The 23,287-nt window shown below is 37.9% G+C and overlaps 1 protein-coding gene across 1 annotated transcript in view; it reads right to left on the reverse strand.

The window, feature by feature from the left end:
* Positions 1–23,287, reverse strand: part of GDAP2 (ganglioside induced differentiation associated protein 2) — a 71,534-nt gene that overhangs the window by 32,479 nt on the left and 15,768 nt on the right. The window contains exons 4-6 of the mRNA XM_060090361.1: positions 10,428–10,581; positions 9,926–10,014; positions 4,012–4,088 (exon numbers count right to left, since the gene is read on the reverse strand). Coding sequence (XP_059946344.1) covers positions 4,012–4,088; positions 9,926–10,014; positions 10,428–10,581 — 320 coding nt within the window. The remainder of the gene's footprint in view (positions 1–4,011; positions 4,089–9,925; positions 10,015–10,427; positions 10,582–23,287) is intronic.

Here is a 23,287-nt window from a genome sequence, read left to right on the forward strand (position 1 = left end):
TAGTTGTGGCGCACGGGCTTAGTTGCTCCGCAGCATGTGGGATCTTCCCAGACCAGGGCTCGAACCCGTGTCCCCTGCATTGGCAGGCGGATTCTTAAACACTGCGCCACCAGGGAAGTCCCAGATAGGCTTCTTTCACTTAGTAATATGCACTTAAGGTCCCTCCATATCTTTTTATAGCTTGATAGTTCATTTCTTCTTAGTGTTGAATAATATTCCATTGTCTGGATGTATTACAGTTTATTTACCCATTCACCTACCAACATATTGGTGCTTCCAAGTTTTGGCAAATATTAATATAGCTGCTATAAACATCCTTTGTAGTTTTTTGTGAGGACACAAATTTTCAACTCCTTTGGGTAAATACCAACTTTTGTCCATTTTAAAATTGGGTGATTTGTCTTTTTACTGTTGAATTATAACAGTGGCCAATTTACCTATTTTTATTTTGGAAACTTGTGTCTTTGACATCACATCATATCTAAGAAACCACTGCCTAAGCCAAGGTCATGAAGATTTATACCTATGTTTTCTTCTAACAGTTTTATAGTTTTAGGTCTCATATTTAGTCCCTAGATACATTTTGAGCTAATTTCCTTTATATGGGTGAAGTAGGGGTTCAACTTCATTCTTTTGCATGTGGATAACCAGTTGCTCCAATACGATTTGTTAATAAGACTATTTATTCTTTCTTCATTGAATTGTTTTGGCAGCCATGTCAAAAGTCTATTACACTGATCTATATGTTTATTCTTATGTCAGTACAACATAGTCTTGCTTACTGTGCTTGGAGTAAGTTTCAAAATAAGTTAAGTGTGAATCCTCCAACTTTGTTCTTTTTTTCCAAGGTTGTTTTGACTATCCTGGGTCCCTTGCATATCCATGTGGAATTCAGAATCAACTTGTCAATTTCTACAAAAAACTCAGTTGGGATTTTGATAGGGATTTTGCTGAATCTGTAGAACAATTTGGGGAATACTGACATCTTAACAACATTGTCTTCCAATCCATAAACAGGATATCTTTCTATTTATTAAGGTCTTTTAAATTTTTCTTCAAATATATTTTGCAGTTTTCAATGTACAAGCCTTACACTTCTTTTGTTAAGTTTAGTCTTAAATATTTGATTCTTCTTAATGCTACTGTGAATGCAACTGTTTTCTTAATTTCATTTTTGGATTATTCTTTGCTAGTGTGTAGAAACACTATTTTTTATACTGATCTTATGTTCTGTAACCCTGCTGAGCTCTATTAGTTCTAATAGCTTTTTTGTGGATGTCTTAGGATTTTTTTATATACAAAAACATAGCTAACATTCCTGGGATAAATTCCACTTGGTGATGTTATATTACATAATCCTCTTATATGTTGCTGGATTCAGTGGGCTAATATTTTGTTAAGAATTTTTGCATCTCTATTCTTATGTGTAGTTTGTAATCTGTTTTTAACTTTCATTGGAAAGATTTGAGAATTCAGACTTTTTCATTTTGAGCCCAAAATAGCAAAGAGAAGACAACTGAACAAAGATGACATTTCAGAATTATTAAAGGAATCAAAGGTGAATGTAAAGATACAGACAGCAGCACTTTATTAAAGATGAGGTTAAGATTGATCATATGAAATGAATCTCAGACACTGAGTCTTCAGATGACAATATCCTAGATTAATCTTCTCAAATTCAAGAACCTATGAGTCAACAATATATTTCTATGGGCAAAGTAGAAATATGGCATCTCATTCAGTGAGTCACTATAGGAAGAACTTGACCATACAGGATTTTGTGATAAGAACATCTTACTAGAAAGATGTGACAGTATTCTTTCATCTTTTACGATGCTTGTGCCACAAAATTTACTTGATATAAAAAGGCTGGTTACGTTTCAATTCTTACTGAAATACCTTATCAAATTGTTTTTTATTATCCCTTTATTATGCAATAAATTATTCATAAAATGACTTAAAAAAAAGTCCATTGGACCTAGATGATAAACGTTAATGACTAATTTTTTCAGGTATACTGCAGGTGAAGAATTTTTCTCTGTTCCCCTGGGTCTGGCTTAGGTGCCCTGATAGACTGCCACAGCACTGTGATGTACACTCCCAGCATAGCACTTGCCACACTTCAGGGTGGTCTTTGTTTATCTGGCTATCTAACTATTAGTCTACTATTAGTAGACTAATTAGTCTAACTATTAGTCTACAAACTCCCTGAGAACAGGGTATCTTACCTTGGTACCTTACTTGGTATCCTATTCTATGACATGGTCAAATGTCTAGCCCAGACTTCACTCCTCAGCTTTAGACTGACAAGCACAATGGCCTGCTGATCATCAGCTGAATACAGTTACCCCCTTCTACAGGCTTCAACATGTTCAAAATAGAACTTGTCTTCACCCTTTCTCCTCTCTCTAAAACTCTCCCCCCTTTCTATCTCCTATCTCACTGGTGGCATCATTATCCAGTCATCCAAGCCAGAAACCTAGGAGTCATCCTTAACTTCCCTCTCTCTTTTCCCCTACATATTTGTGACCTCCAACTCCAGCTGAATTTGTTTAATATTTTTTTAAGTTTCAACACCTCCAGTGCCCTTGTTCAGGCCTGATCATTTCTCACTTGGAATATTACAACCGCTTATTATCTCTTCTTGTCACTTGTCTTTCTCCTTCAAAATCATCCTCCACATAGCTAATATAGAAGTTAGACCACATCATTCGTCTGCTTGGAGCTCTTCTAGGTTCTCCCATTGTATGACTGATAAAGTATGAGATACCAGGCCTTGAGTGATCTTGCCCCTGCCTAACTTTCATTTTTGCCACTCCTAGCCTCACATTTTATGCAATACACTACACCCTTTCTGCTATTTCTTACTTATATGCCTGTGCTTATGCTTGTATGACTACTGTTATTTGCCCTTCCTTTGGAAAATTTTAGTTACCTTTTACAATGATTTCAACTTACATATCACTATCTATGGAAAGCATTTCCTAACCCCATGCCAGGCTGGAGTTGTGTGCTCCTGTCCTTCCCGTACCTCCATTACCACAATTATCATAACTTATCTGACTTGTCTGTCCCCACCAACAGACAGTGGGTTTCTTGAGGACAACGACCATGACTCATTCACTGGTGTATTCCCAGAACCCAGTAGAGTAAACCTGATATATCCTAGAATTCAATAATAGGTCACTGAGAGAATGAATGAATAGGTAAACCAGGTGAAACAAGAAGAGATAGCAAACATGGTAAATGTGTCTTACTTCAGCAAATTCAAAATGGTTTATATCTCATATATGTACCTACATATACTTTGAATGGCTATTTCACATGTATTAATTCATTTATCACAAAACTCCTATGATATAAGTACTGTTAGTACTCATTTTTTATCAAAGCACAGAGAGGACACAAAACTTGCCCAAGGACACAAAACTCAGAAATAATACAAGCTGAATGGGACAGAGCACACTAAAGCTAAATAAAGCTTAATAAGATTTAAAAAAGAACTTATTTCCTAAAATGGCTCTAAATTAAATTGAAACATACTAAACCTAACCACACATAACAAACCATAAACCTCACAACTTACTCAATACTAGCCACTAGGCTAGGCTGTCACCTGTTTCCAGGTCACAGAGATAACAGGGCTTTTCCAGCAGTGGTGGTTTTCCAGTTATGCTGCACAGGCACCCAGTGCTTAGGTCATAAAGCGATGCCTTGAGCTGTCTTGAGAGCTAATATAGTGAGTAAATCAGAACAACTCCACCTTATAAGATTTTACTGCGTGATAACAGTTTACCAGTGAAAAACATGAACAAAATGCTCCTCTTGACTTGCTTTTAGTCTCCAGTATAGTTTTTTTCAACAAATGATGGTAAGCCCCACTACCAAATATGTGCACAGATAATTAGGATTTCCCTGCTGGCAATTCAGTTAACAGATAATGAAGAGACAGAGGTAAACACTTACAAGTGAAAAGAAGATTTAAACAGTGCAAGGTAATTAGCAAAATACCTCTTCAAGTTCAGAGACAGCAAATACTACTTTTTCAATAGTCTCTCCGTGAATTTCGAGGAATCTCCTTACCGTGCCTAAGGAAAAAAAAGAAAGATTAATTCAATAAATAAGAAATTAATTGTGAAGAAAAATCAAACCCTTCAAAGTTTTATTTCTGTAAGGGATCACTCCTCGTGTCATTCAGGTCTGTGCTCAGTGACACCTTATCAGTAAAGCCTCCCCAGGTCACCCTATTTAAAAACTCTTCCCTGGGGCTTCCCTGGTGGCGCAGTGGTTGAGAGTACGCCTGCCGATGCAGGGGACACGGGTTCGTGCCCCGGTCTGGGAAGATCCCACATGCCGTGGAGTGGCTGGGCCTGTGAGCCATGGCCGCTGAGCCTGTGCGTCCGGAGCCTGTGCTCCGCAACGGGAGAGGCCACAACAGTGAGAGGCCCGCGTACCGCAAAAAAAACCCCGCAAAACTTTTCCCTTATTTGCTTTCCTACAGAGCAACTATTCTGGACATTTCGTGGAGTTTCCTGTTTATTGTATATCCTTCCCACCCTCCCTGCCCCATCCATTAGATGAAAGCTCCACGACAGCAAGAGCTTTATTTTATTTACTGCTTTATTGCCAGTAAATAGTGCCTGGCGATAGAAGATGCTGACTGAAGACAATTCTCCCTTATCCAGTATATTCTTTTTATTCTCTGGGGCCTCTCTCTCTGACCAGAATGGTCTAGCACAAGTGCCTTTCCATTAATCAGTTACAGTATTAGATGTCCTCCTCAGCTCTTTATCCCTGTCAATATCCTATTGAACCAAAACTGAATTATTTTTTCTTAATTTCTATCTTATCCTTATTCTTTCTCTATAAACTTCTTAATAATGAGACCTAGTGGCCTTTTCTCAGTCCTTAACTTACCTGCAATCTCTCTCTAGATGCCCACACCCCACCTTTTAAAAATACTGTCCTCTTCAGGTTCTGTCCTCCATATTTTTAATTTTCTTGGTATATATAGTTTCTTGAGCTCACTAATTTGATTGTTAGATAATACTCCACATGCTGATGGCTTCCAAATCTTTATACTCTGTTTTCTGAACAAAAGACCTGAAATTTCCTACAGCCTTCTGGGCACATCTGCCCAGATAACTGAGACCTCAAACTCAGCATATCCAAGCCTGATCCCAACAGGTCCAAACCTGACTTCCATCTCTCCCCAACATCTGCTCCTTTACCTGTACTCCTTATTTCAGTTACACAGCAACATCCAACCACTCACCTAAGCTAGAATCCTGAATTCTTCTGACACTTCCTTCACTTCTCCCTTCATCCTGCATTTTCAATGTGTTATCATGTGCTTTAAATTCTATTGCTAATATTTTTAACAGCCATTCCTTTTCTCTTCCAGCTGCTCTCAGGCTCTCAATGCTAACAAAGACGTTGGCAATAAGTTTTCAACTGTTCTTTTGTTTCTCTTTCCAAGCCTACATATTCACTGTTGCCTGAGTTATCTTATGTTACCCTCCTTACTAACCATTTCCAATGGCTCTGCACTGCTTATAGGTTAAGATCCAAAGTCCCCATAGCATGGCTCTCCACACCCTAACAACTGACCACCCCTCCACCCCTGCCCTTTAGTCCTATTTCCAGCTATTCTTCCCACCTATCTTATGCTTTAGCCATTGGCTTCTTTGCTGTACTTCGAATATGCCACTTACTTTGATGTTACCCTATCTCTGCCTGCATGGTTGCCTTTGACTAGAATACCTTTCATCCACCATGACCCTCTCTTAGTGAACTCCTACTCATTTTTCATGGCCCAGTCAAAAGCCATCTCCTTTGTATAGAATTCCATCCTTCTGTGTGCTCCTCCTATAATCTTTTAAACAGGCCTCTATTTGTGAACTTCGCATAGCATTTTATATCTAGACTGTGAGCTTTCTGAAGGCCAAGTAAACTTAACATTAATACTACTAGGGCCTTAGGACTTCCCTGGTAGTCCAGTGGTTAGGATGTTGCCTTCCAATGCGGTGAAGGTTTGATCTCTGGTCGGGGAGCTAGGATCCCACATGCCTCAGGGCCAAAAAACCAAAACATAAAACAGAAGCAATACTGTAACAAATTTGATGAGGACTTTAAAAATGGTCCACATAAAAAAAAATCTTTAAAATAAAATATATTATTACTAGGGCCTAGCACACCTTAGGAATATGGCAAGCAATCATTCAAAAGTAACTAGTAACTGAATGAATATTTTATGACTCTGGTTATCAACCTATTGCTTGCCTTGTTCACTACTGTGTCTTGAGAGCCTAATAGAGGAGACCCATTTGTTGAAGGACTGAACAAATCTTCCTAATTCTCTTTTGTCAGGAGACAAATTTTTTCATTTCTCCCTCTATTCTGCTTTAATAATTTTTAAAAAATGAAATTAAAAAAAAACAAACTATTTTCTTCCATTCTATTTGACACCAAGTTTTAATGTTTACACAAAATAGTTTCCCAGCGTATAACTGTGGCATTTCCTTTGGAAGACAACGTTCGATGCCAACTAGTAACCAAGTTGAATTCCCTCAGCAGCACAGTTCACTCAGAAAAGTAATTCTGCAAAAAGGAGAAAAAGAAAAGTGATATCATGGCTATAAGGTTTTTGTACTGTGCACTATTCTTTGCAACCAACTAGGATGCCATGTGCCTAACTTGTAGTAAAAACTCTTTAACTGGTGAGAATGACATGTGTGACATTAAAATTTCCAAACTGGAAACACAGTAAGAACAACACCATTGCCTTTTTTCTCACCACTGTATCCTCTTCTATACAGCACAGGGCCTAGCATATAGTAGTCACTCAGAGTTCTGTTGAATGAATAAATAACATGATAAATTTATCTAAATGTAGATGTTTCTTTAAGTTTCTTTTGGAGAAGAACTGAACTGCACATGAACTAAGATAAAAAAGATAAATAACTTAGTACATCTATCAAGAAGATAATACTTAGATTTCAAATGAAATAAATTTCAATAATAGTTTAATAAGTAAGAAAGCTTTTGGAACTAAGGACTTAAGAGTTACAGCCTCAGATCTGTTCTTGGCCCACATATGCTACAAAAGCCTAAAAGCCATTTATTTCCCAGATGCTTAGAAAGTATGTGAGCAAAGGGCACAACTGTCTGTGTGTGTGTGTGTGTGTATTTTCTAATGAGATGCTATAGTTCTGCTATTAGATTTAAGGTGTAATAAGTCAAGCAGGTCTTATAACATACAAGTTAACCTGCTTATCTTAAAGCTTTACATTTCCTTTGTGCTAATTAAATTTCTAGGAATTGCTTCATCAAAGTCCCTTATACCTACTTTTTTTCTTTGTAATTTGAGGAGAATTTAATTGAGGGACCATTTACAAAGGCATATGCTGGGTTTCTGGTTGACAATTTCAAGGTAGGAAGAGTGGGCTGGCTTTCTACCCTGTGATAGGCAGAATTCTAAGATGACGTCCAAGGAGTCACAACCTGGTTGAATCTCCTGCCCTTGAACGTGGAAGGACCCAGCAGAAGTGAAGAATGTCACTCCTGTGGTTGAGTTACATGGCGTGAGGCACTGGCTGGCTGATGGAAGAAGAGGTTCTCCTCCTGGCCTGGAGGAAGTGGGCTGCCCTGTTGGGAAAGGGTCACGTAGCAGGGAAGTACAGGTGGCCTCTAAGTGCTGTGAGTGGCCCTCGGCTGACAGGCAGCAAGAAAGCAGGGACCTCCAGTCCCACAACTGCAAGAAACTGAATTCTGCCAATAACCACATGAACTTAGAAGTACCCCCCAAACTCCAGAGATGAACTGTCTGGCCCACACCTAACTTGCTGCCATGGGAGACCCCGAGCAGAAGAGTCAGCTGAGCCAGACTCCTGACTCATAGGAACTATGAACTTATACCTACTTTTGATCTTTATCTGCTGTTACTACAATTACTGCTCAAAGCTGACTCCTCTGTGGTACTGTATCAAGTGACTTATCTGAGGGCCACAGAGCCAGAGTTAGACTGGTAGAACTGGGACCAAAAACCAGTCTTCTTGACTACCTTTCCAGAGCCTTTTCTACAAAATGATGGTGTCTCTTTAAATTCTAATCCATGTAATTACTTTAATAAAAAATGGAGACATAAAAGGCCTATCTCAAGCTACCAGATATGGGGCACAGGCTAAACGAAACCAGAGAAAGTTAAGACCTGCCAAAAGCCTTGCCAAGGAGAATTATATAAAGGTAGGAACTTTGCTTTGGTAAGGCACCATTCAGAATACATGCAGGCTAGCTATAAGAGTAGTTTCCCACCGAAGCAGTCCTAACTCAAGCATAATGAATTATCTAGTACAACACATAGGTTACTAGACTTGGGAGTCAGAAGGCCTGGATATATGTTCCAAGTCTCAATAACCCTAAGAAAATGATAAATTTCTGAGCCTCTTTATTTGTAAAACAAATACCTAAAAGACTACACTACCTAAAACACAAGGTTGTTGAAGTGAAATGGAATTTCTTTTATCCCTTTTTAAAATACATATTTCTTCAGCAAGGACCATATGTAAAGCATTCCTCACATATGAAAGCATTGGAAATACAGAGATGAAAAGAAAAGATTTCTGGGACATCCCTGGTGGCGCAGTGGTTAAGAATCCACCTGCCAGTGCAGGGGACACAGGTTCGAACCCTGGTCCAGGAAGATCCCACATGCCGCGGAGCAACTAAGCCTGTGTGCCACAACTGCTGAGCCTGCGCTCTAGAGCCTGCGAGTCACAACTACTGAGTCTGCGTGCCACAACTACTGAAGCCTGAGCACCTGAAACCCATGCTCCGCAGCAAGAGAAGCCACCACAATGAGAAGCCCATGAACCACAATGAGGAGTGGCCCTCGCTTGCCGCAACCACAGAAAGTTTGCAAGCAGCAACGAAGACCCAACGCAGCCAAAAATAAATAAATTAAATAAATAAATTTAAAAAAAAACTTTCTATTTCAGATAGTCCTATCTCAAAGGGGAACAAATCTTCTTCCTTGTCACTTGGTCTTAGACCTGTCTTCTACAGTTGGAGATCTTATTTACAATCTTTACAAGGATTTGTGAACTTCCTGAAATAGCACGTAAATTCCCTCTGTATGTGCATTCCTCTGGGAAAAGGGCCCACAGCTTTCTTTCATCAGATGCTCAGTGTAGTTTATGATGAATTCCAAAGAAGTCATAATAGTTAAGAACTATTGCTCTAAAAATACAGTATGGAATAAGTCCACATGAGACGACTCCATATATTTGGGCACCATATATGCTAAAAGTGGTTCTTCTTTAGGAGAAACACCACTAATGCTTCAAACTGTTTGCCCTGCAGTTTGTCAGTCTCATGAGATATGACAGCCAGAACTAGATGCAAAATTCTAGGTGTGGTCTGAACCTGTATACAATACAGTGAGATCAGGGACTCTCTCGAGCTAAGCATCATATTTTTATATTACATATACAACATTCTGGCTCATAATGATTGAGCCCAGTCTTTAAAATCTAAATGCAGGGCTTTACATTCAAATAGCACATGTGAAAGCTACTGCTTAAACTGATAGTGCTATATCAATCTGATATTACAAAATCTGTTTTGACTTCATTGTTGCTGCCTGCTAAGATTATTCTGAATTATGATTCAGATACCCAATGCATTGGCCATACTTCTCAGTGGTATAATTTTCAAACTTAATAGGCAAATTTTCTAAGCCTTTACTCAAATGGATAAAAATGTCAAACCTAGAAAGTAAACTGAGAGCTCTGCAACTTGTCAACACAAACTTCCTGCCAGAGTGCCACAATCAGTTAATCAACAAATCTTCTTTGGCTGCAACTATTTAACTAGTGATAAAAAACTTTTTTTTTAATTTATGTACAGTACCCCCAACCTTACTTACGAAGTGCTATGTGTGTTGCATCTTCTAAAGGGTAACCTCGTTTTGCAGAATTGATGACACAGAATCCAACAGAAGACATGGACTGCTCTCTGCAATCAAACAGAAAACACAAAAACTATACTCTAAGCATTCATAATAAATAATAAAAAATGCAGCTTACATTCTCCTTCCCTGTCCCTTCAATGAATCTACTGTAATATATAACCCAACTGCACTAAGTAAAAATTATATTAATATATAATTTAACTGCACCATTTGGGGGAAATATATTCCGAGTAAAATGGGAACTAAGTAAAATGGGAATGGGTTAAATTCTCAAGTCACCCAAATGTATTCCTCTTACTCTGACACGTAAGAGGAGAAGGTGATTAATTCTATCTTCAGGGTCCTCCTAAATTATTTAAGTCCCTCAAAATTTGACTTTCATAGCTAGATTTCATTTTAAAACCAGGGCCTTTACCAATGTATGGCATGCTATGTCTAGGAACTGAGTTAGCCATACTTTGCCAGCTGAAGTACGTTTCTGTAGCAGCTGTATAGGGAACTCTCAGCAGCTGTGCGATAGCGGCTCTTGTACTTAGGTCCCACTGTGTGAATGATGAACCGGGCAGCTAGATTAAATCCTTTTGTCAATTTTGCTTCACCTGTCCGGCAACCTGGGAACAAGGGAGAATATATAAGTCATGGAGCTGTTAGGAAAAAAAAACCCCAGCAAACCAACAGAACAATGCATGAAACAGAGAAAGTATTACAAACTTTGAGAAATTCCACTTAAAAATATGGATTGAATACAAACATTTGTCTCTGATCCCAAAATGACAGTGAAGCAATACAATAGGTATAAAAACAGAGACAAGGAGGATGGGAGAGAACATGAAGCAGAAAAGCATCATTAAAATTTTCGAAGAAGGAATAAAGTCAATGGACTAGAAGCAACTGATTTAGCAAAGCAGAGAAACATTACTGCTTGCAGAAATGGGGTGACCAATATGAAGCAAGCTGGTCTGTTCTGAAAGGCAGTGTTGGATCGAAGACAGACTGCTTTGATTTAAATCCTGAATCCACCATGTTCCTGCTGTGACCCTCTGGACAAGCGCTTGGCCTCTCCATGCCTCAATTTCCTATATAAGGGGGATACTAATAGTACTTACTTCACAGGATTAAATGAGTTAATATACGCAAAGTGCATTCATCATGCATTAGCTATTATTGTTGTTGTTATTACTACAGAACACTAAAAAGGCTCAGAAATTGGAGGTCCTAAGAACTTCTGAAGGCTATGATGTGAAGTGGGACTAAAAAGAGGAGGCTGAGTTAAATGTTTGCATAAAAACATTCAAATCTGCAACAACCCCTCCCCCAGCCAGCACAGCAAGGTGATGATTCCTTTACCACCACAGCAACAGGAAGGTTTATTCTTGGAAGATGCTGCACCAGAGCTTCTGGACTCTAGAACCCCAGGCACAGCTGAAAAGAGGGGATTTGATTAAACTGTTATACTCAACAGTAATGGCTCTAGATCTCTGCTCCTAACTGGCTTCCAAAGCAGACATCCATGATTATACCCCTGGAAGATTCCCTTCCAGGAGACTAAGTGGCTCAAACCAAAGGACCTACAGATTCTGATAAATGAGAGATGTTCTCCCAATGAAACAGCAGGGCTCCTGCTCATCATCTGCTTCCAGATCTGTCAAGGCCACGCACACAAAGCTTCCCAGTACCTTCTCAATCCCTCTCTCTTGAATATGCTGACACTTGAGGATCACCAGGAAGTGAGGAAAGCCTCTCACAAATGGGGTGGGGGGGGCACAAATGCTAAAAAAAAAATAGGCAATTTAGGGAAGGAAACTTAAAAAACAAGCCAAGGGCTTCCCTGGTGGCACAGTGGTTGAGAGTCCGCCTACCGATGCAGGGGACGCGGGTTCGTGCCCTGGTCTGGGAAGATCCCACATGCCGTGGAGCGGCTAGGCACGTGAGCCGTGGCCGCTGGGCCTGTGTGTCCGGAGCCTGTGCTCTGCAACGGGAGAGGCCACAACAGTGAGAGGCCCGCGTACCACACACACACACACACACACACACACACACACAAAAACAAGCCAAAAAACTCCCAACACCATAATTACTACTCTCAGAGAGGTAAGAGAAGACACAGTATGTCTGAAACATAACCAGAATGTTATGAAAAACAGAATATTCAGAGAAGAGGAAAAAGCACTTATCTAATTGTTATAGCCAAGTGAAAAATATATGACAGCAGAAATAAAAAGTTCAATAGATGGGTTAAAGCTAAAGTTGAGGAAATCTTCCAGAAAATAAACAGATGGAAAATAAGAGGTAACAGATATAAAACTTGGAGGATGAAATGGGAGGTACAGCATCCAATAAAGTTTCTTCGAAGACAGAACAGAGAATACAGAGGGAAGAATATTATTAAACAAATAAAACAAGAAATTGCCCATAATGGAAAGATACGAGTTTCTAGACTCAAAGAGCCCATGGAATAACCAAACCAGACCAAGCCACATCACTTAAATTACTCAAATCACTTAAATTTCAATTAAAGAAACATCAGAAATAAAGACGAGATCATAAAGTTTCCAGAAAAGAAACCAGTAACATATGAAGAATCAGGAATAATAACATGAGATTTTTCAAGAGCAATAATGAAAATAGAAAACAATGGAGCAATGCCTTAAAAATCTGGAAAATAATTTCTGACGTAGAATTTTATTTCCACCCAAACTATAATTTAGGGCTATAAATTGTTGCTAAAACCATTATGTGAATGTACAATGAGGAACTAGATACTCATAGAGCCTAAACACCATCTTATTGATTACCTTTCAGCTGCAAAGGATAAAATATAACTGTACAAATGGAAGGATCAAACTGTCATCACTCTAATCTGGAGAGCCTCTTAATAATGGTCCACTGACAGGTCAATCAGATTTCATGTATCTTCTAATATGAGACAATATTAAGTACACAACACAACCTCACCTATGAAATATTTTAGCCAAACTTGATTTCCATTAGATATAACTTCCAGTTTAGAGGAAATACCAGGGATAAAGCAATAAACTAAATGGTACCTCAGGTGAATCAGATATATCCAGAAGGTGGGATATCTTGAAAAACATCTTGGCCTAATTCACTCAAACAAGTCATATTTCCCTCAAATCTTCTTTTCTCTATGCTAATCCTAGCTCTTTAAACTATTCCTTCAAATAATACGGTTTCCACAATGTCTACTATGCTAATCATTTTCTTTTAGGTATATCCCAGTTTCTCTTAAAAAGTAATAATAAAAATAAGATGAAAACTATGCAGCATGGGGTCCTAACAGGACAGAATAAATAACAGCCTCTCTTGACTCTGATGCTGTACTTTTCCCCTCAGCTTTACTGAGGCATAATAGACATATAACATTGTATAATTATTGTGGTAACCATTTCACAATATATACATATATCAAATGACCATGTTTAAGGTGTACAACATGGTCATTTGATATATGTATATATTGTGAAATGATTACCACAATAAGATTAGTTAACGCATCTATCACCTCAAATAACTACTTTTCTTTATAGAGAGAACACTTCAGATCTACTCTCTTAACAACCTTCAAGTATGTAATAGTGTTATTAATTATAATCACCAAGCTGTACAACTTTAGTATTCATATTATAGCCTGAAGTTTGTTCCTTTGACCAACATCTCATTTCCCCCACCCCTCTCAACCACCATTCTATTCTGTTTCTATGACTTCAGCTTTTTTCAGATTCCATATATAAATTAGATCATTCAATATGCCTTTGACTTTATTTCACTTAGCATAACACCATCAAAGTCCATGCATATTGTTGCAAATGGCAGGATTTCCTTTTTTATGGCTGAAAAATATTCCACTGTGTATATTATATATTGTATAATATGTACACACAGTTCATACATACACACACCACCACATTTTCTTTATTCATTCATCCATCAGTGGACACTTAGGTTGTTCCTATGTCTTGGCTATCGTAAATAATGCTGCAATGAACATTGGGGTGCAGATACCTCTTTGAGATAATGATTTCATTTCCTCTGGATTTATACCCAGAAGTGGAATTTCTGGACTATACAGTAATTCCATTTAAATTTTCTTGAGGAACCTCCATACTGTTTTCCATAACAGCTATCCCAATTTACATACTTACCATGAGTGCACAATGGTTCCCTTTTCTCCACATCCTTAACAGCATGTTATCTCATTTTAAAAATAATAGCCATTCTAACAGGTGTGTGGTGATATCTCACTGTGGTTTTTATTGAGCACCTTTGTATGTACCTATTGGCCATCCATGTCTCATTTGGGAAAATGCCTCTTCTTTTGCTGTACAGAAGCTTTTTAGTTTGATGTAGTCCCATTTGTTACTGTTCTGATTATTATAGCCTTGTAGTATAGTTGGAAATCAGGAAGTGTGTTGCCTCTGGCTTTGCTCCTCTTTCTCAAGATTGCTTTGCCTATTTGGGGTCTTCTGTAGTCCCATACACATTTTAGGATTCTTTTATCTATTTCTGTGAAAAATACCACTGGAGTTTTGATAGGGATTGCACTGAATCTATAGATGGTTTTGAGTAGTACGGATATTTTAACAATATTAATTCTTTCAATCAATCAACACAGGCTATCTTTCCATTTATGTCTTATGTCTTCTCCAATTTCTTTCATCAATGTTTTATAGTTTTCAGTGTACCGATCTTTTACCTATTCACTAAATTTATTAGTAAGAATTTTATTCTTTTTGATGCTACTGTAAAATGGGTTTTCAGAATTTCATTTTCAGGTGGTTCATTGTTACTGTATAGAAATGCAACTGATTTTTGCATGTTGATTTTGTATCCTGCAACTTTACTGGATTTACTAGCTCTAACAGGTTTTTGGTGGAGTCTTTACAATTTTCTCTATATAAGATCACATTACCTGCAAACGGTAATAATTTTACTTCTTTTCTGATTTGGATGCCTTTTGTTTCATTTTCTTGCCTAATTGCTGTGGATAGGTTGAAGTATGTTCCCTCTATATTGAACATGTTTAGAATTTTTATCATGAAAAAGGTGAATTTTGAAGTATGTTCCCTCTACATTGAACATGTTTAGAATTTTTATCATGAAAAAGGTGATGAATTTTGTCAAATGTTTTTTCTTCATTTATTGAGAGGATTATATAATTTTCACTCTTCATTCCATTAATGTGGTGTATCACATTTATTGATTTGTGTACATTGAACCATCCTTTCATCCCAAGGATAAATCCCACTTAATCACAGTGTGTGATTCTTTTGAAGTGCTGTTGTATTGTTTGCTACTCTTTTGTTGAGAATTTTTGCATCTATATTCATGAGAGATATAGTCCTGTAGTTTTCTTTTCTTGCAGTGTCTTTTTTTTCTTAGAATTAAAAAAACTTTATTATGCAATCATACATCAATTATTTTGTATTTAATGAACCAATAAAAATCCTCTGTAAAATTATAACTACTAACAATTCCTTTTATAGGAACGTTATTTTAGAATTAATTTTTATTTATTTTTAGTATGTTTATTGGAGTATAATTGCTTTACAATGTTGTGTTTGTTTCTGTTGCACAACAAAGTGAATCAGCTCTAAGTATACATATACCCCCATATCCCCTCCCTCCTCAGCCTCCCTCCCACCCTCCCTATCCCACCACTCTAGGTCGTCACAAGGCATTGAACTGATCTCCCTGTGCTATGCAGCTGCTTCCCAACAGCCATCCATTTTACATTTGGTAGTGTATATATGTCAATGCAACTCTCTCACTTCATCCCAGTTTCCCCTTCCCCCCCATGTCCTCATGTCCATTCTCTACGTCTGGTCCTTTATTCTTGTCCTGCCACTAGGTTCATCAGTACCATTTTTTAGATTCCATACATGTGCATTAGCATACACTATTTGTTTTTCTCTTTCTGACATACTTCACTCTGTATGACAGGCTCTAGGTCCATCCACCTCACTACAAATAACTCAATTCATTCCTTTTTATGGCTGAGTAATATTCCATTGTATACATGTGCCACATCTTCTTTATCCATTCATCTGTCGATGGACACATAGGTTGCTTCAATGTCCTAGGTATTGTAAACAGAGCTGCAGTGAACATTGGGATACATGTCTCTTTTTGAATTATGGTTTTCTTAAGGTATATGCCCAGTAGTGGGATTGCTGGGTCATATGGTAGTACTTATTTTAGTTTTTTAAGGAACCTCCATACTGTTCTCCATAGTGGCTGTATCAATTTATATTCCCATCAACAGTGCAAGAGGGTTCCCTTTCTCCATACCTTCTCCAGCATTTATTGTTTGTAGATTTTTTTTTAAAATTAAGTGTACTTTAATTTATTTATTTTTGGCTGTGTTGGGTCTTCGTTTCTGTGCGAGGGCTTCTCCAGTTGTGGCAAGCGGGGGCCACTCTTCATCGCAGTGCGCGGGCCTCTGACTATCGCAGCCTCTCTTGTTGCGGAGCACAGTCTCCAGACGCGCAGGATCAGCAGTTGTGGCTCACGGGCCTAGTTGCTCCGTGGCATGTGGGATCTTCCCAGACCAGGGCTCGAACCCATGTCCCCTGCATTAGCAGGCAGACTCTCAACCACTGCGCCACCAGGGAAGCCCCTGTTTGTAGATTTTTTGATGAGGGCCATTCTGACAGGTGTGAGGTGATACCTCATTGTGGTTTTGATTTGCATTTCTCTAATGATTAGTGATGATGAGCATCTTTTCATGTGTTTGTTGGTAATCTGTGTGTCTTCTTTGGAGAAATGTCCATTTAGGTCTTCTGCCCATTTTTGGACTGGGTTGTTTGTTTTTTTTTGATACTGAGCTGCACGAACTGCTTGTATATTTTGGAGATTAACCCTTTGTCAGTTGATTCATTTGCAAATATTTTCTTCCATTCTGAGGGCTTTTTGTCTTGTTTATGGTTTCCTTTGCTGTGTTAAAGCTTTTAAGCTTCCTTAGGTCCCATTTTTTATTTTATTTCCATTACTCTGGGGGGCGGTCATAAAAAAAACCTTGCTGTGATTTATGTCAAAGGGTGTTGTGCCTATGTTTTCCTCTAAGAGTTTTATAGTGCCTGGCCTTACATTTAGGTCTTCAATCCACTTTCAGTTTATTTTTGTGTATGGTGTTAGGAAGTGTTCTAAATTCATTCTTTTACATGTAGCTGTCCAGTTTTCCCAGCTCTACTTATTGAAGAGGCTGTCTTTTCTCCATTGTATATTCTTGCCTCCTTTGTCAATGATAAGGTGGCCAGATGTGCGTGGGTTTCTCTTTGGGCTTTCCATCCTGTACCATTGATCTATATTTCTGTTTTTGTACCAGTACCCTACTGTCTTGATTACAGTACCTTTGTAGTATAGTCTGAAAACAGGGAGCCTGATTCCTCCAGCTCCATTTTTCTTCCTCAAGATTGCTTTGCCTATTCAGGGTCTTTTGTGTTTCTATACAAATTGTAAACTTTTTATTCTAGTTCTGTGAAAAATGCCATTGGTAATTTTATAGGGATTGCACTGAATCTGTAGGTTGCTTTGGGTAGTATAGTCATTTCCACAATGTTGATTCTTCCAGTCCAAGAACATGGTATACCTTTCCATCTGTTTGTATTGTCTTTGATTTCTTTCATCAGTGTCTTATAGTTTTCTGCATACACGTCTTCTGCCTCCTTAGATAGGTTTATTCCTAGGTATTTTATTCTTTTTGTTGCAATAGTAAATGGGCGTGTTTCTTTGATTTCTCTTTCTGATTTTTTGTTGTTAGTGTATAGGAATGCAAGAGATTTCTCTTTTTTTTGTGGAGAGAGAATTTTATTTTTTTTATTTTTTTTAATTTTTTGACTGTTGAAGGCCCCTCTTTAATTGCCTCTCTATTCTTTTCATTTTACCAGATAAAAGAGTTTTTCAACCCCTCTCAGTAATAACCCAATGTTCAAGAAACATAAATACTAGGAAATTATTCCACATTTGCTCATTAATTCATGTATGTTTTCATTCAACTAATGCAGCAAGAGTCTAGTGTGTGCAAATATCATGGGAACAACTTACTTGTCCTCTACTCACTATTCTGTATCGTAGGCCCCAATTTTCCTACTTTGTATTCAGTTAAATGGCAAACAGCTGACTGCCATCCTTAGGATAATAACCATATTGCTTTACACCATTAATATACTGTCTTCCTCTTTCTCATCTCTAGTATCATGAATCTCAGTCTCCATAGTCTTCGGAATGCAAGAGATTTCTGTGCATTAATTTTGTATCCTGCTACTTTACCAAATTCATTGATTAGCTCTAGTAGTTACCTGGTAGCATCTTTAGGATTTTCTATGTATAGTATCATGTCAGCTGCAAAGAGTGACAGTTTTACTTCTTCTCTTCAAATTTGTATTCCTTTTATTTCTTTTTCTTCTCTGATTGCTCTAAAACTTCCAAAACTATGTTGAATAATAGTGGCGAGAGTGGGCAACCTTGTCTTGTTCCTGATCTAGAGGAAATGCTTTAAGTTTTTCACCACTGAGAATGATGTTGGCTGTGGGTTTGTCATATATGGCCTTTATTATGTTGAAGTAGGTTCCCTCTATGTCTACTTTCTGGAGAGTTTTATCATAAATGGATGTTGAATTTTGTCACAAGCTTTTTCTGCATCTAATGAGATTATCCTATGGTTTTTATCCTTCAGTTTGTTAATACAGTGTATCACATTGATTGATTTGCGTATACTGAAGAATCCTTCCATTCATGGGATAAACCCCACTTGATCATGGTGTTGATCCTTTTAATATGCTGCGGGATTCTGTTTGCTATTATTCTGTTGAGGATTTTTGCATCTACGTTCATCAGTGATATTGGCCTGTAGTTTTTTTTGTGACATCTTTGTCTGGTTTTGGTATCAGGGTGATGGTAGCCTCATAGAATGAGTTTGGGAGTGTTCCTCCCTCTGTTATATTTTGGAAGAGTTTGAGAAGGATAGGTGTTAGCTCTTCTCTACATGTTTGATAGAATTCACCTGTGAAGCCATCTGGTCCTGGGCTTTTGTTTGTTGGAAGATTTTTAATCACAGTTTCAATTTTAGTGCTTGTGATTGGTCTGTTCATGCTTTCTATTTCTTCCTGGATCAGTCTTGGAAGGTTGTACTTTTCTAAGAACTTGTCCATTTCCTCCAGGTTGCCCATTTTATTGGCATATAGTTGATTGTAGTAGTCCCTCATGATCCTTTCTATTTCTGCAGTGTCAGTTGTTACTTCTCCTTTTTCATTTCTAATTCTGTTGATTTGAGTCTTCTCCCTTTTTTTCCTGATGAGTCTGGCTAATGGTTTATCAATTTTGTTTATCTTCTCAAAGAACCAGCTTTTAGTTTCATTGATCTTTGCTACTGTTTTCTTCATTTCTTTTTCATTTATTTCTGATCTGATCTTTATGATTTCATTCCTTCTGCTAACTCTGGGGTTTTTTTGTTCTTCTTTCTCTAACTGCTTTAGGTTAAGTTATTTGAGATTTTTCTTTTTTGAGGTAGGACTGTATTGCTGTAAACTTCCCTCTTAGAACTGCTTTTGTTGCATCCCATAGGTTTTGAGTCGTCGTGTTTTCATTGTCGTTTGTTTCTAGGTATTTTTAAATTTCCTCTTTGACTTCTTCAGTGATCTCTTGGTTGTCTAGTAGCTTATTGTCTAGCCTCCATGTGTTAGTATTTTTTACAGTTTTTTCCCTGTAATTGATATCTAGTCTCACAGCATTGTGGTTGGAAAAGATGCTTGATATTTCAATATTCTTAAATTTACCAAAGCTTGATTTGTGACCCAAGATGTGATCTATCCTGGAGAATGTTCTGTGTCTACTTGAGAAGAAAGCATATTCTATTGGTTTTGGATGGAATGTCTTATAAATATAAAATTAAGTCCATCTGGTCTAATGTGTCATTTAAAGCTTGCATTTTATTATTTACTTTCTGTTTGGATGATGTGTCCATGGGTGTAAGTGGGGTGTTAAAGTCACCTACTATTATTGTGTTACTGTTGATTTCCCCTTTTATGGCTGTTAGCATTTGCCTTATGGATTGAGGTGTTCCTATGCTGGGTGCATAGATATTTACAATTGTTATATCTTCTTCTTGGATCGATCCCTTGATCATTGTCCTTCCTGGTCTCTTGTAGTAGTCTTTATTTTAAAGTTTATTTTTTCTAATATGAGTATTATTACTCCAGCTCTCTTTTGATTTCCATTTGCATGGAATATCTTTTTCTATCCCTTCACTTTCAGTCTTTATGTGTCCCTAGGTCTGAAGTGGGTCTCTTGTAGACAGCATATATATGGATCTTGTTTTTGTATCCATTCAGCCAGTCTGTGTCTTTTGTTTGGGGCATTTAATCCATTTACATTTAAGGTAATTATCGATTTGTATGTTCCTATTTCCATTTTCTTAATAGTTTTGAGTTTGTTTTTGTTAAGACTTTTCCTTCTCTTGTATTTCCTGACTAGAGAAGTTCCTTTAGCATTTGTTGTAAAGCTGGTTTGGTGATGCTGAATTCTCTTAACTTTTGCTTGTCTGTAAAGGTTTTAACTTATCTGTTCAATCTGAATGAGATCCTTGCTGGGTAATCTTGGTTGTAGGTTTTTGCCTTTCATTATTATAAATATATCTTGCCACTTCCTTCTGGTCTGTAGAGTTTCTGCTGAAAGACCAGCTGTTAACCTTATGGGCATTCCTGTGTATGTTATTTGCTGCTTTTCCCTTGATGCTTTTAATATTTTTTCTTTGTGTTTAATCTTTGTTAGTTTGATTAATATGTGTCTCAACATGTTCCTCCTTGGGTTTATCCTGTATGGGACTCTCTGTGCTTCCTGGACTTGACTACTTCCTTTCCTATGTTGGGGAAGTTTTCAACTCTAATCTCTTCAAATATTTTCTCAGACCCTTTCTTTGTCTTTCTACTGGGACACCTATAATTCAAATGTTGGTGTGCTCAATGTTGTCTCAGATGTCTCTGAGATTGTCCTCCATTTTCATTCTTTTTTCTTTATTCTACTTTGTGGCAGTTATCTCCACCATTCTATCTTCCAGCTCACTTATCTGTTCTTCTGCCTCAGTTATTCTGCTATTGATTCCTCCTAGAGTATTTTTAATTTCTGTTATTGTGTTGTTCATTACTGTTTGTTTGCTCTTTAGTTCTTCTAGGTCCTTGTTAAACGTTTCTTGTATTTTCTGTATTCTATTTTCTAGATTGTGGATCATCTTTACTATCATTACTCTGAATTCTTTTTCAGGTAGTTTGCCTATTTCCTCTTTATTTATTTGGTCTTGTGGGTTTTTACCTTGCTTCTTTACCTGTAAGATATTTCTCTGTGTTCTCATTTTACATAATTTACAGTATTTGAGGTCTCCTTTCCCTAGGCTGCAGGGTCATAGTTCCTCTTGCTTCTGTTCTCTGCCCCCAGTGGCTAAGGTTGGTCCAGTGTCTTGTGTAGGCTTCCTGATAGGAGGGACTGATGCCTGCGCTCTGGAGGGTGGAGCTGAGTCCTTTTTCCTCTGATGAGCAGGGCCAGGTCAGGTGGTGTGTTTTGGGGTGTCTGTGAGCTTAGTATGACTTTAGGTAGTCTGTGTGCTGATGGGTGGGTTTGTGTTCCTATCTTGTTTGTTGTTTGCCGTGAGCAGCTGGGAGCTGCTGGCAGTTGGGTGGAGATGGGTCTTGGATTCAGATGGAGGCTTCCGTGACATCTCTCAGTGATTAATCTTCCTTGGAGCCGGGAATTCTGTAGTGTTCCATCACCCTGGACTCAGTGCTCCCACTCCAGAGCCTCTGGCCCGACTTCTGGTCAAAGGACCAAGACCCCACAATTCACTCATCCCAGCAATAAAGGGGATTAAAAAAAAATACTAACAAAACCCCAGACAAATGCTATAAATTAAAATCAAACAATCAGAAACAGAAACAAAGCAGCACACACACATACAGAAGAAAAATAGAACAAAATAAATCAAATAGCAAGAGAACAACCAGACAAACAAAAGAACCCAAGAATGAAATCAAACAATTAAGAAGCTGACAAAAACCCAGAAACAAAACCAAAGCAGAGTGCCAACTGAAGAATGAAACAAAAAAACAGAAAAAACGGACAAAAATGATATAGAAAAAGAAAAAGGGGAAAGATGACAGAACAACAGAAAAGCAATGTAGAAACAAATATTAAAAAAAATAGAAAGTATATTTAAGAAAAAAAAAAGACAAACAAAACCCTGGAGAAATGGTAAAAACAAAATCAAACAAAAAGAAACAAGGAACACACACACACATAAAAGAAACAAAAACAGAGCCAAATAAAACAAAAAGCAAGAGAATAACCAGACAAACAGAAGAACTCAAAAATGAAATCAAACAATTAGGATTAAAACTAACAAAAACACATAACCTAAAGACAAAACCAAAGCAGTGTGACCACTGAAGAATAAAGCAATGAAACAGAACTTACAAAAATGATATTAAAAAACAATAAAATAAAATAAAAAGGGAAAAAACACAGACAACAGAAAAACAAAGTAGAAACACAAATATATATATATTAAAAAAAGGAAAATATATTAAAGAAAAAGAAAAAGGAAAAAAGTTAGGGAAAAGAACACAGAAAAGCAAAGTAAAAACAAATGTATAAAAAAATAGACAATAAAAATATGTTATAAAACATGGAGATCCCAAAAGAGTTAAAAAAAAAAACACCTAAAACCAAAAAACCAAGAAAAAAAAAGCTAGAACCAAGAACAGAACGAATCAAAACAATGAAATTAACAGTAATAATTATGTGTCCCTGGCATCTCTGCTCTAAGTGTCCTTGCACATGCCGTGAGCTACAGTCCACCTCCGCCTCCCCAAGAGGCTCTCCTCTGCCTCTGGGCTGGTCTCTAGACCTTCTGTGGGCCCTGTGGGCACCACTCAGACTCTGATCTGGCCCAATTCCTGCATGTGCTGCCCCCAACGTCCACAGCTGCCAGAGCTAAACCATTTTCATTTGTGGGAACACTCATTGTCTACTCAGATATTCCTTAGACGCAGGATCTACCTAACTGATTGCAGGGATTTAGTCTGCAGCTTGTACAGCTGATGGAAGGATTTTTGATCTTCCTCAGTCACCCCGTCACTGGGGTTCAGCTCTGGTTTTATTCCCATCTCTGTGTGTGGTCCACCCACAGGAGTCTGGTCCTGAGGTTGCCTTGGAGCTCTAGGGTCTGCCCCCGCGAGGACCGGGTGCAGAGGTGGTATGACTGCTTGGATCGTGGGAGCGCTGACAGCCCCAAATGCACAGGGAAGCTGG

The sequence above is a fragment of the Mesoplodon densirostris genome, chromosome 2, assembly GCF_025265405.1.
Source record: "Mesoplodon densirostris isolate mMesDen1 chromosome 2, mMesDen1 primary haplotype, whole genome shotgun sequence".
Classification (NCBI taxonomy): Eukaryota; Metazoa; Chordata; class Mammalia; order Artiodactyla; family Ziphiidae; genus Mesoplodon; species Mesoplodon densirostris.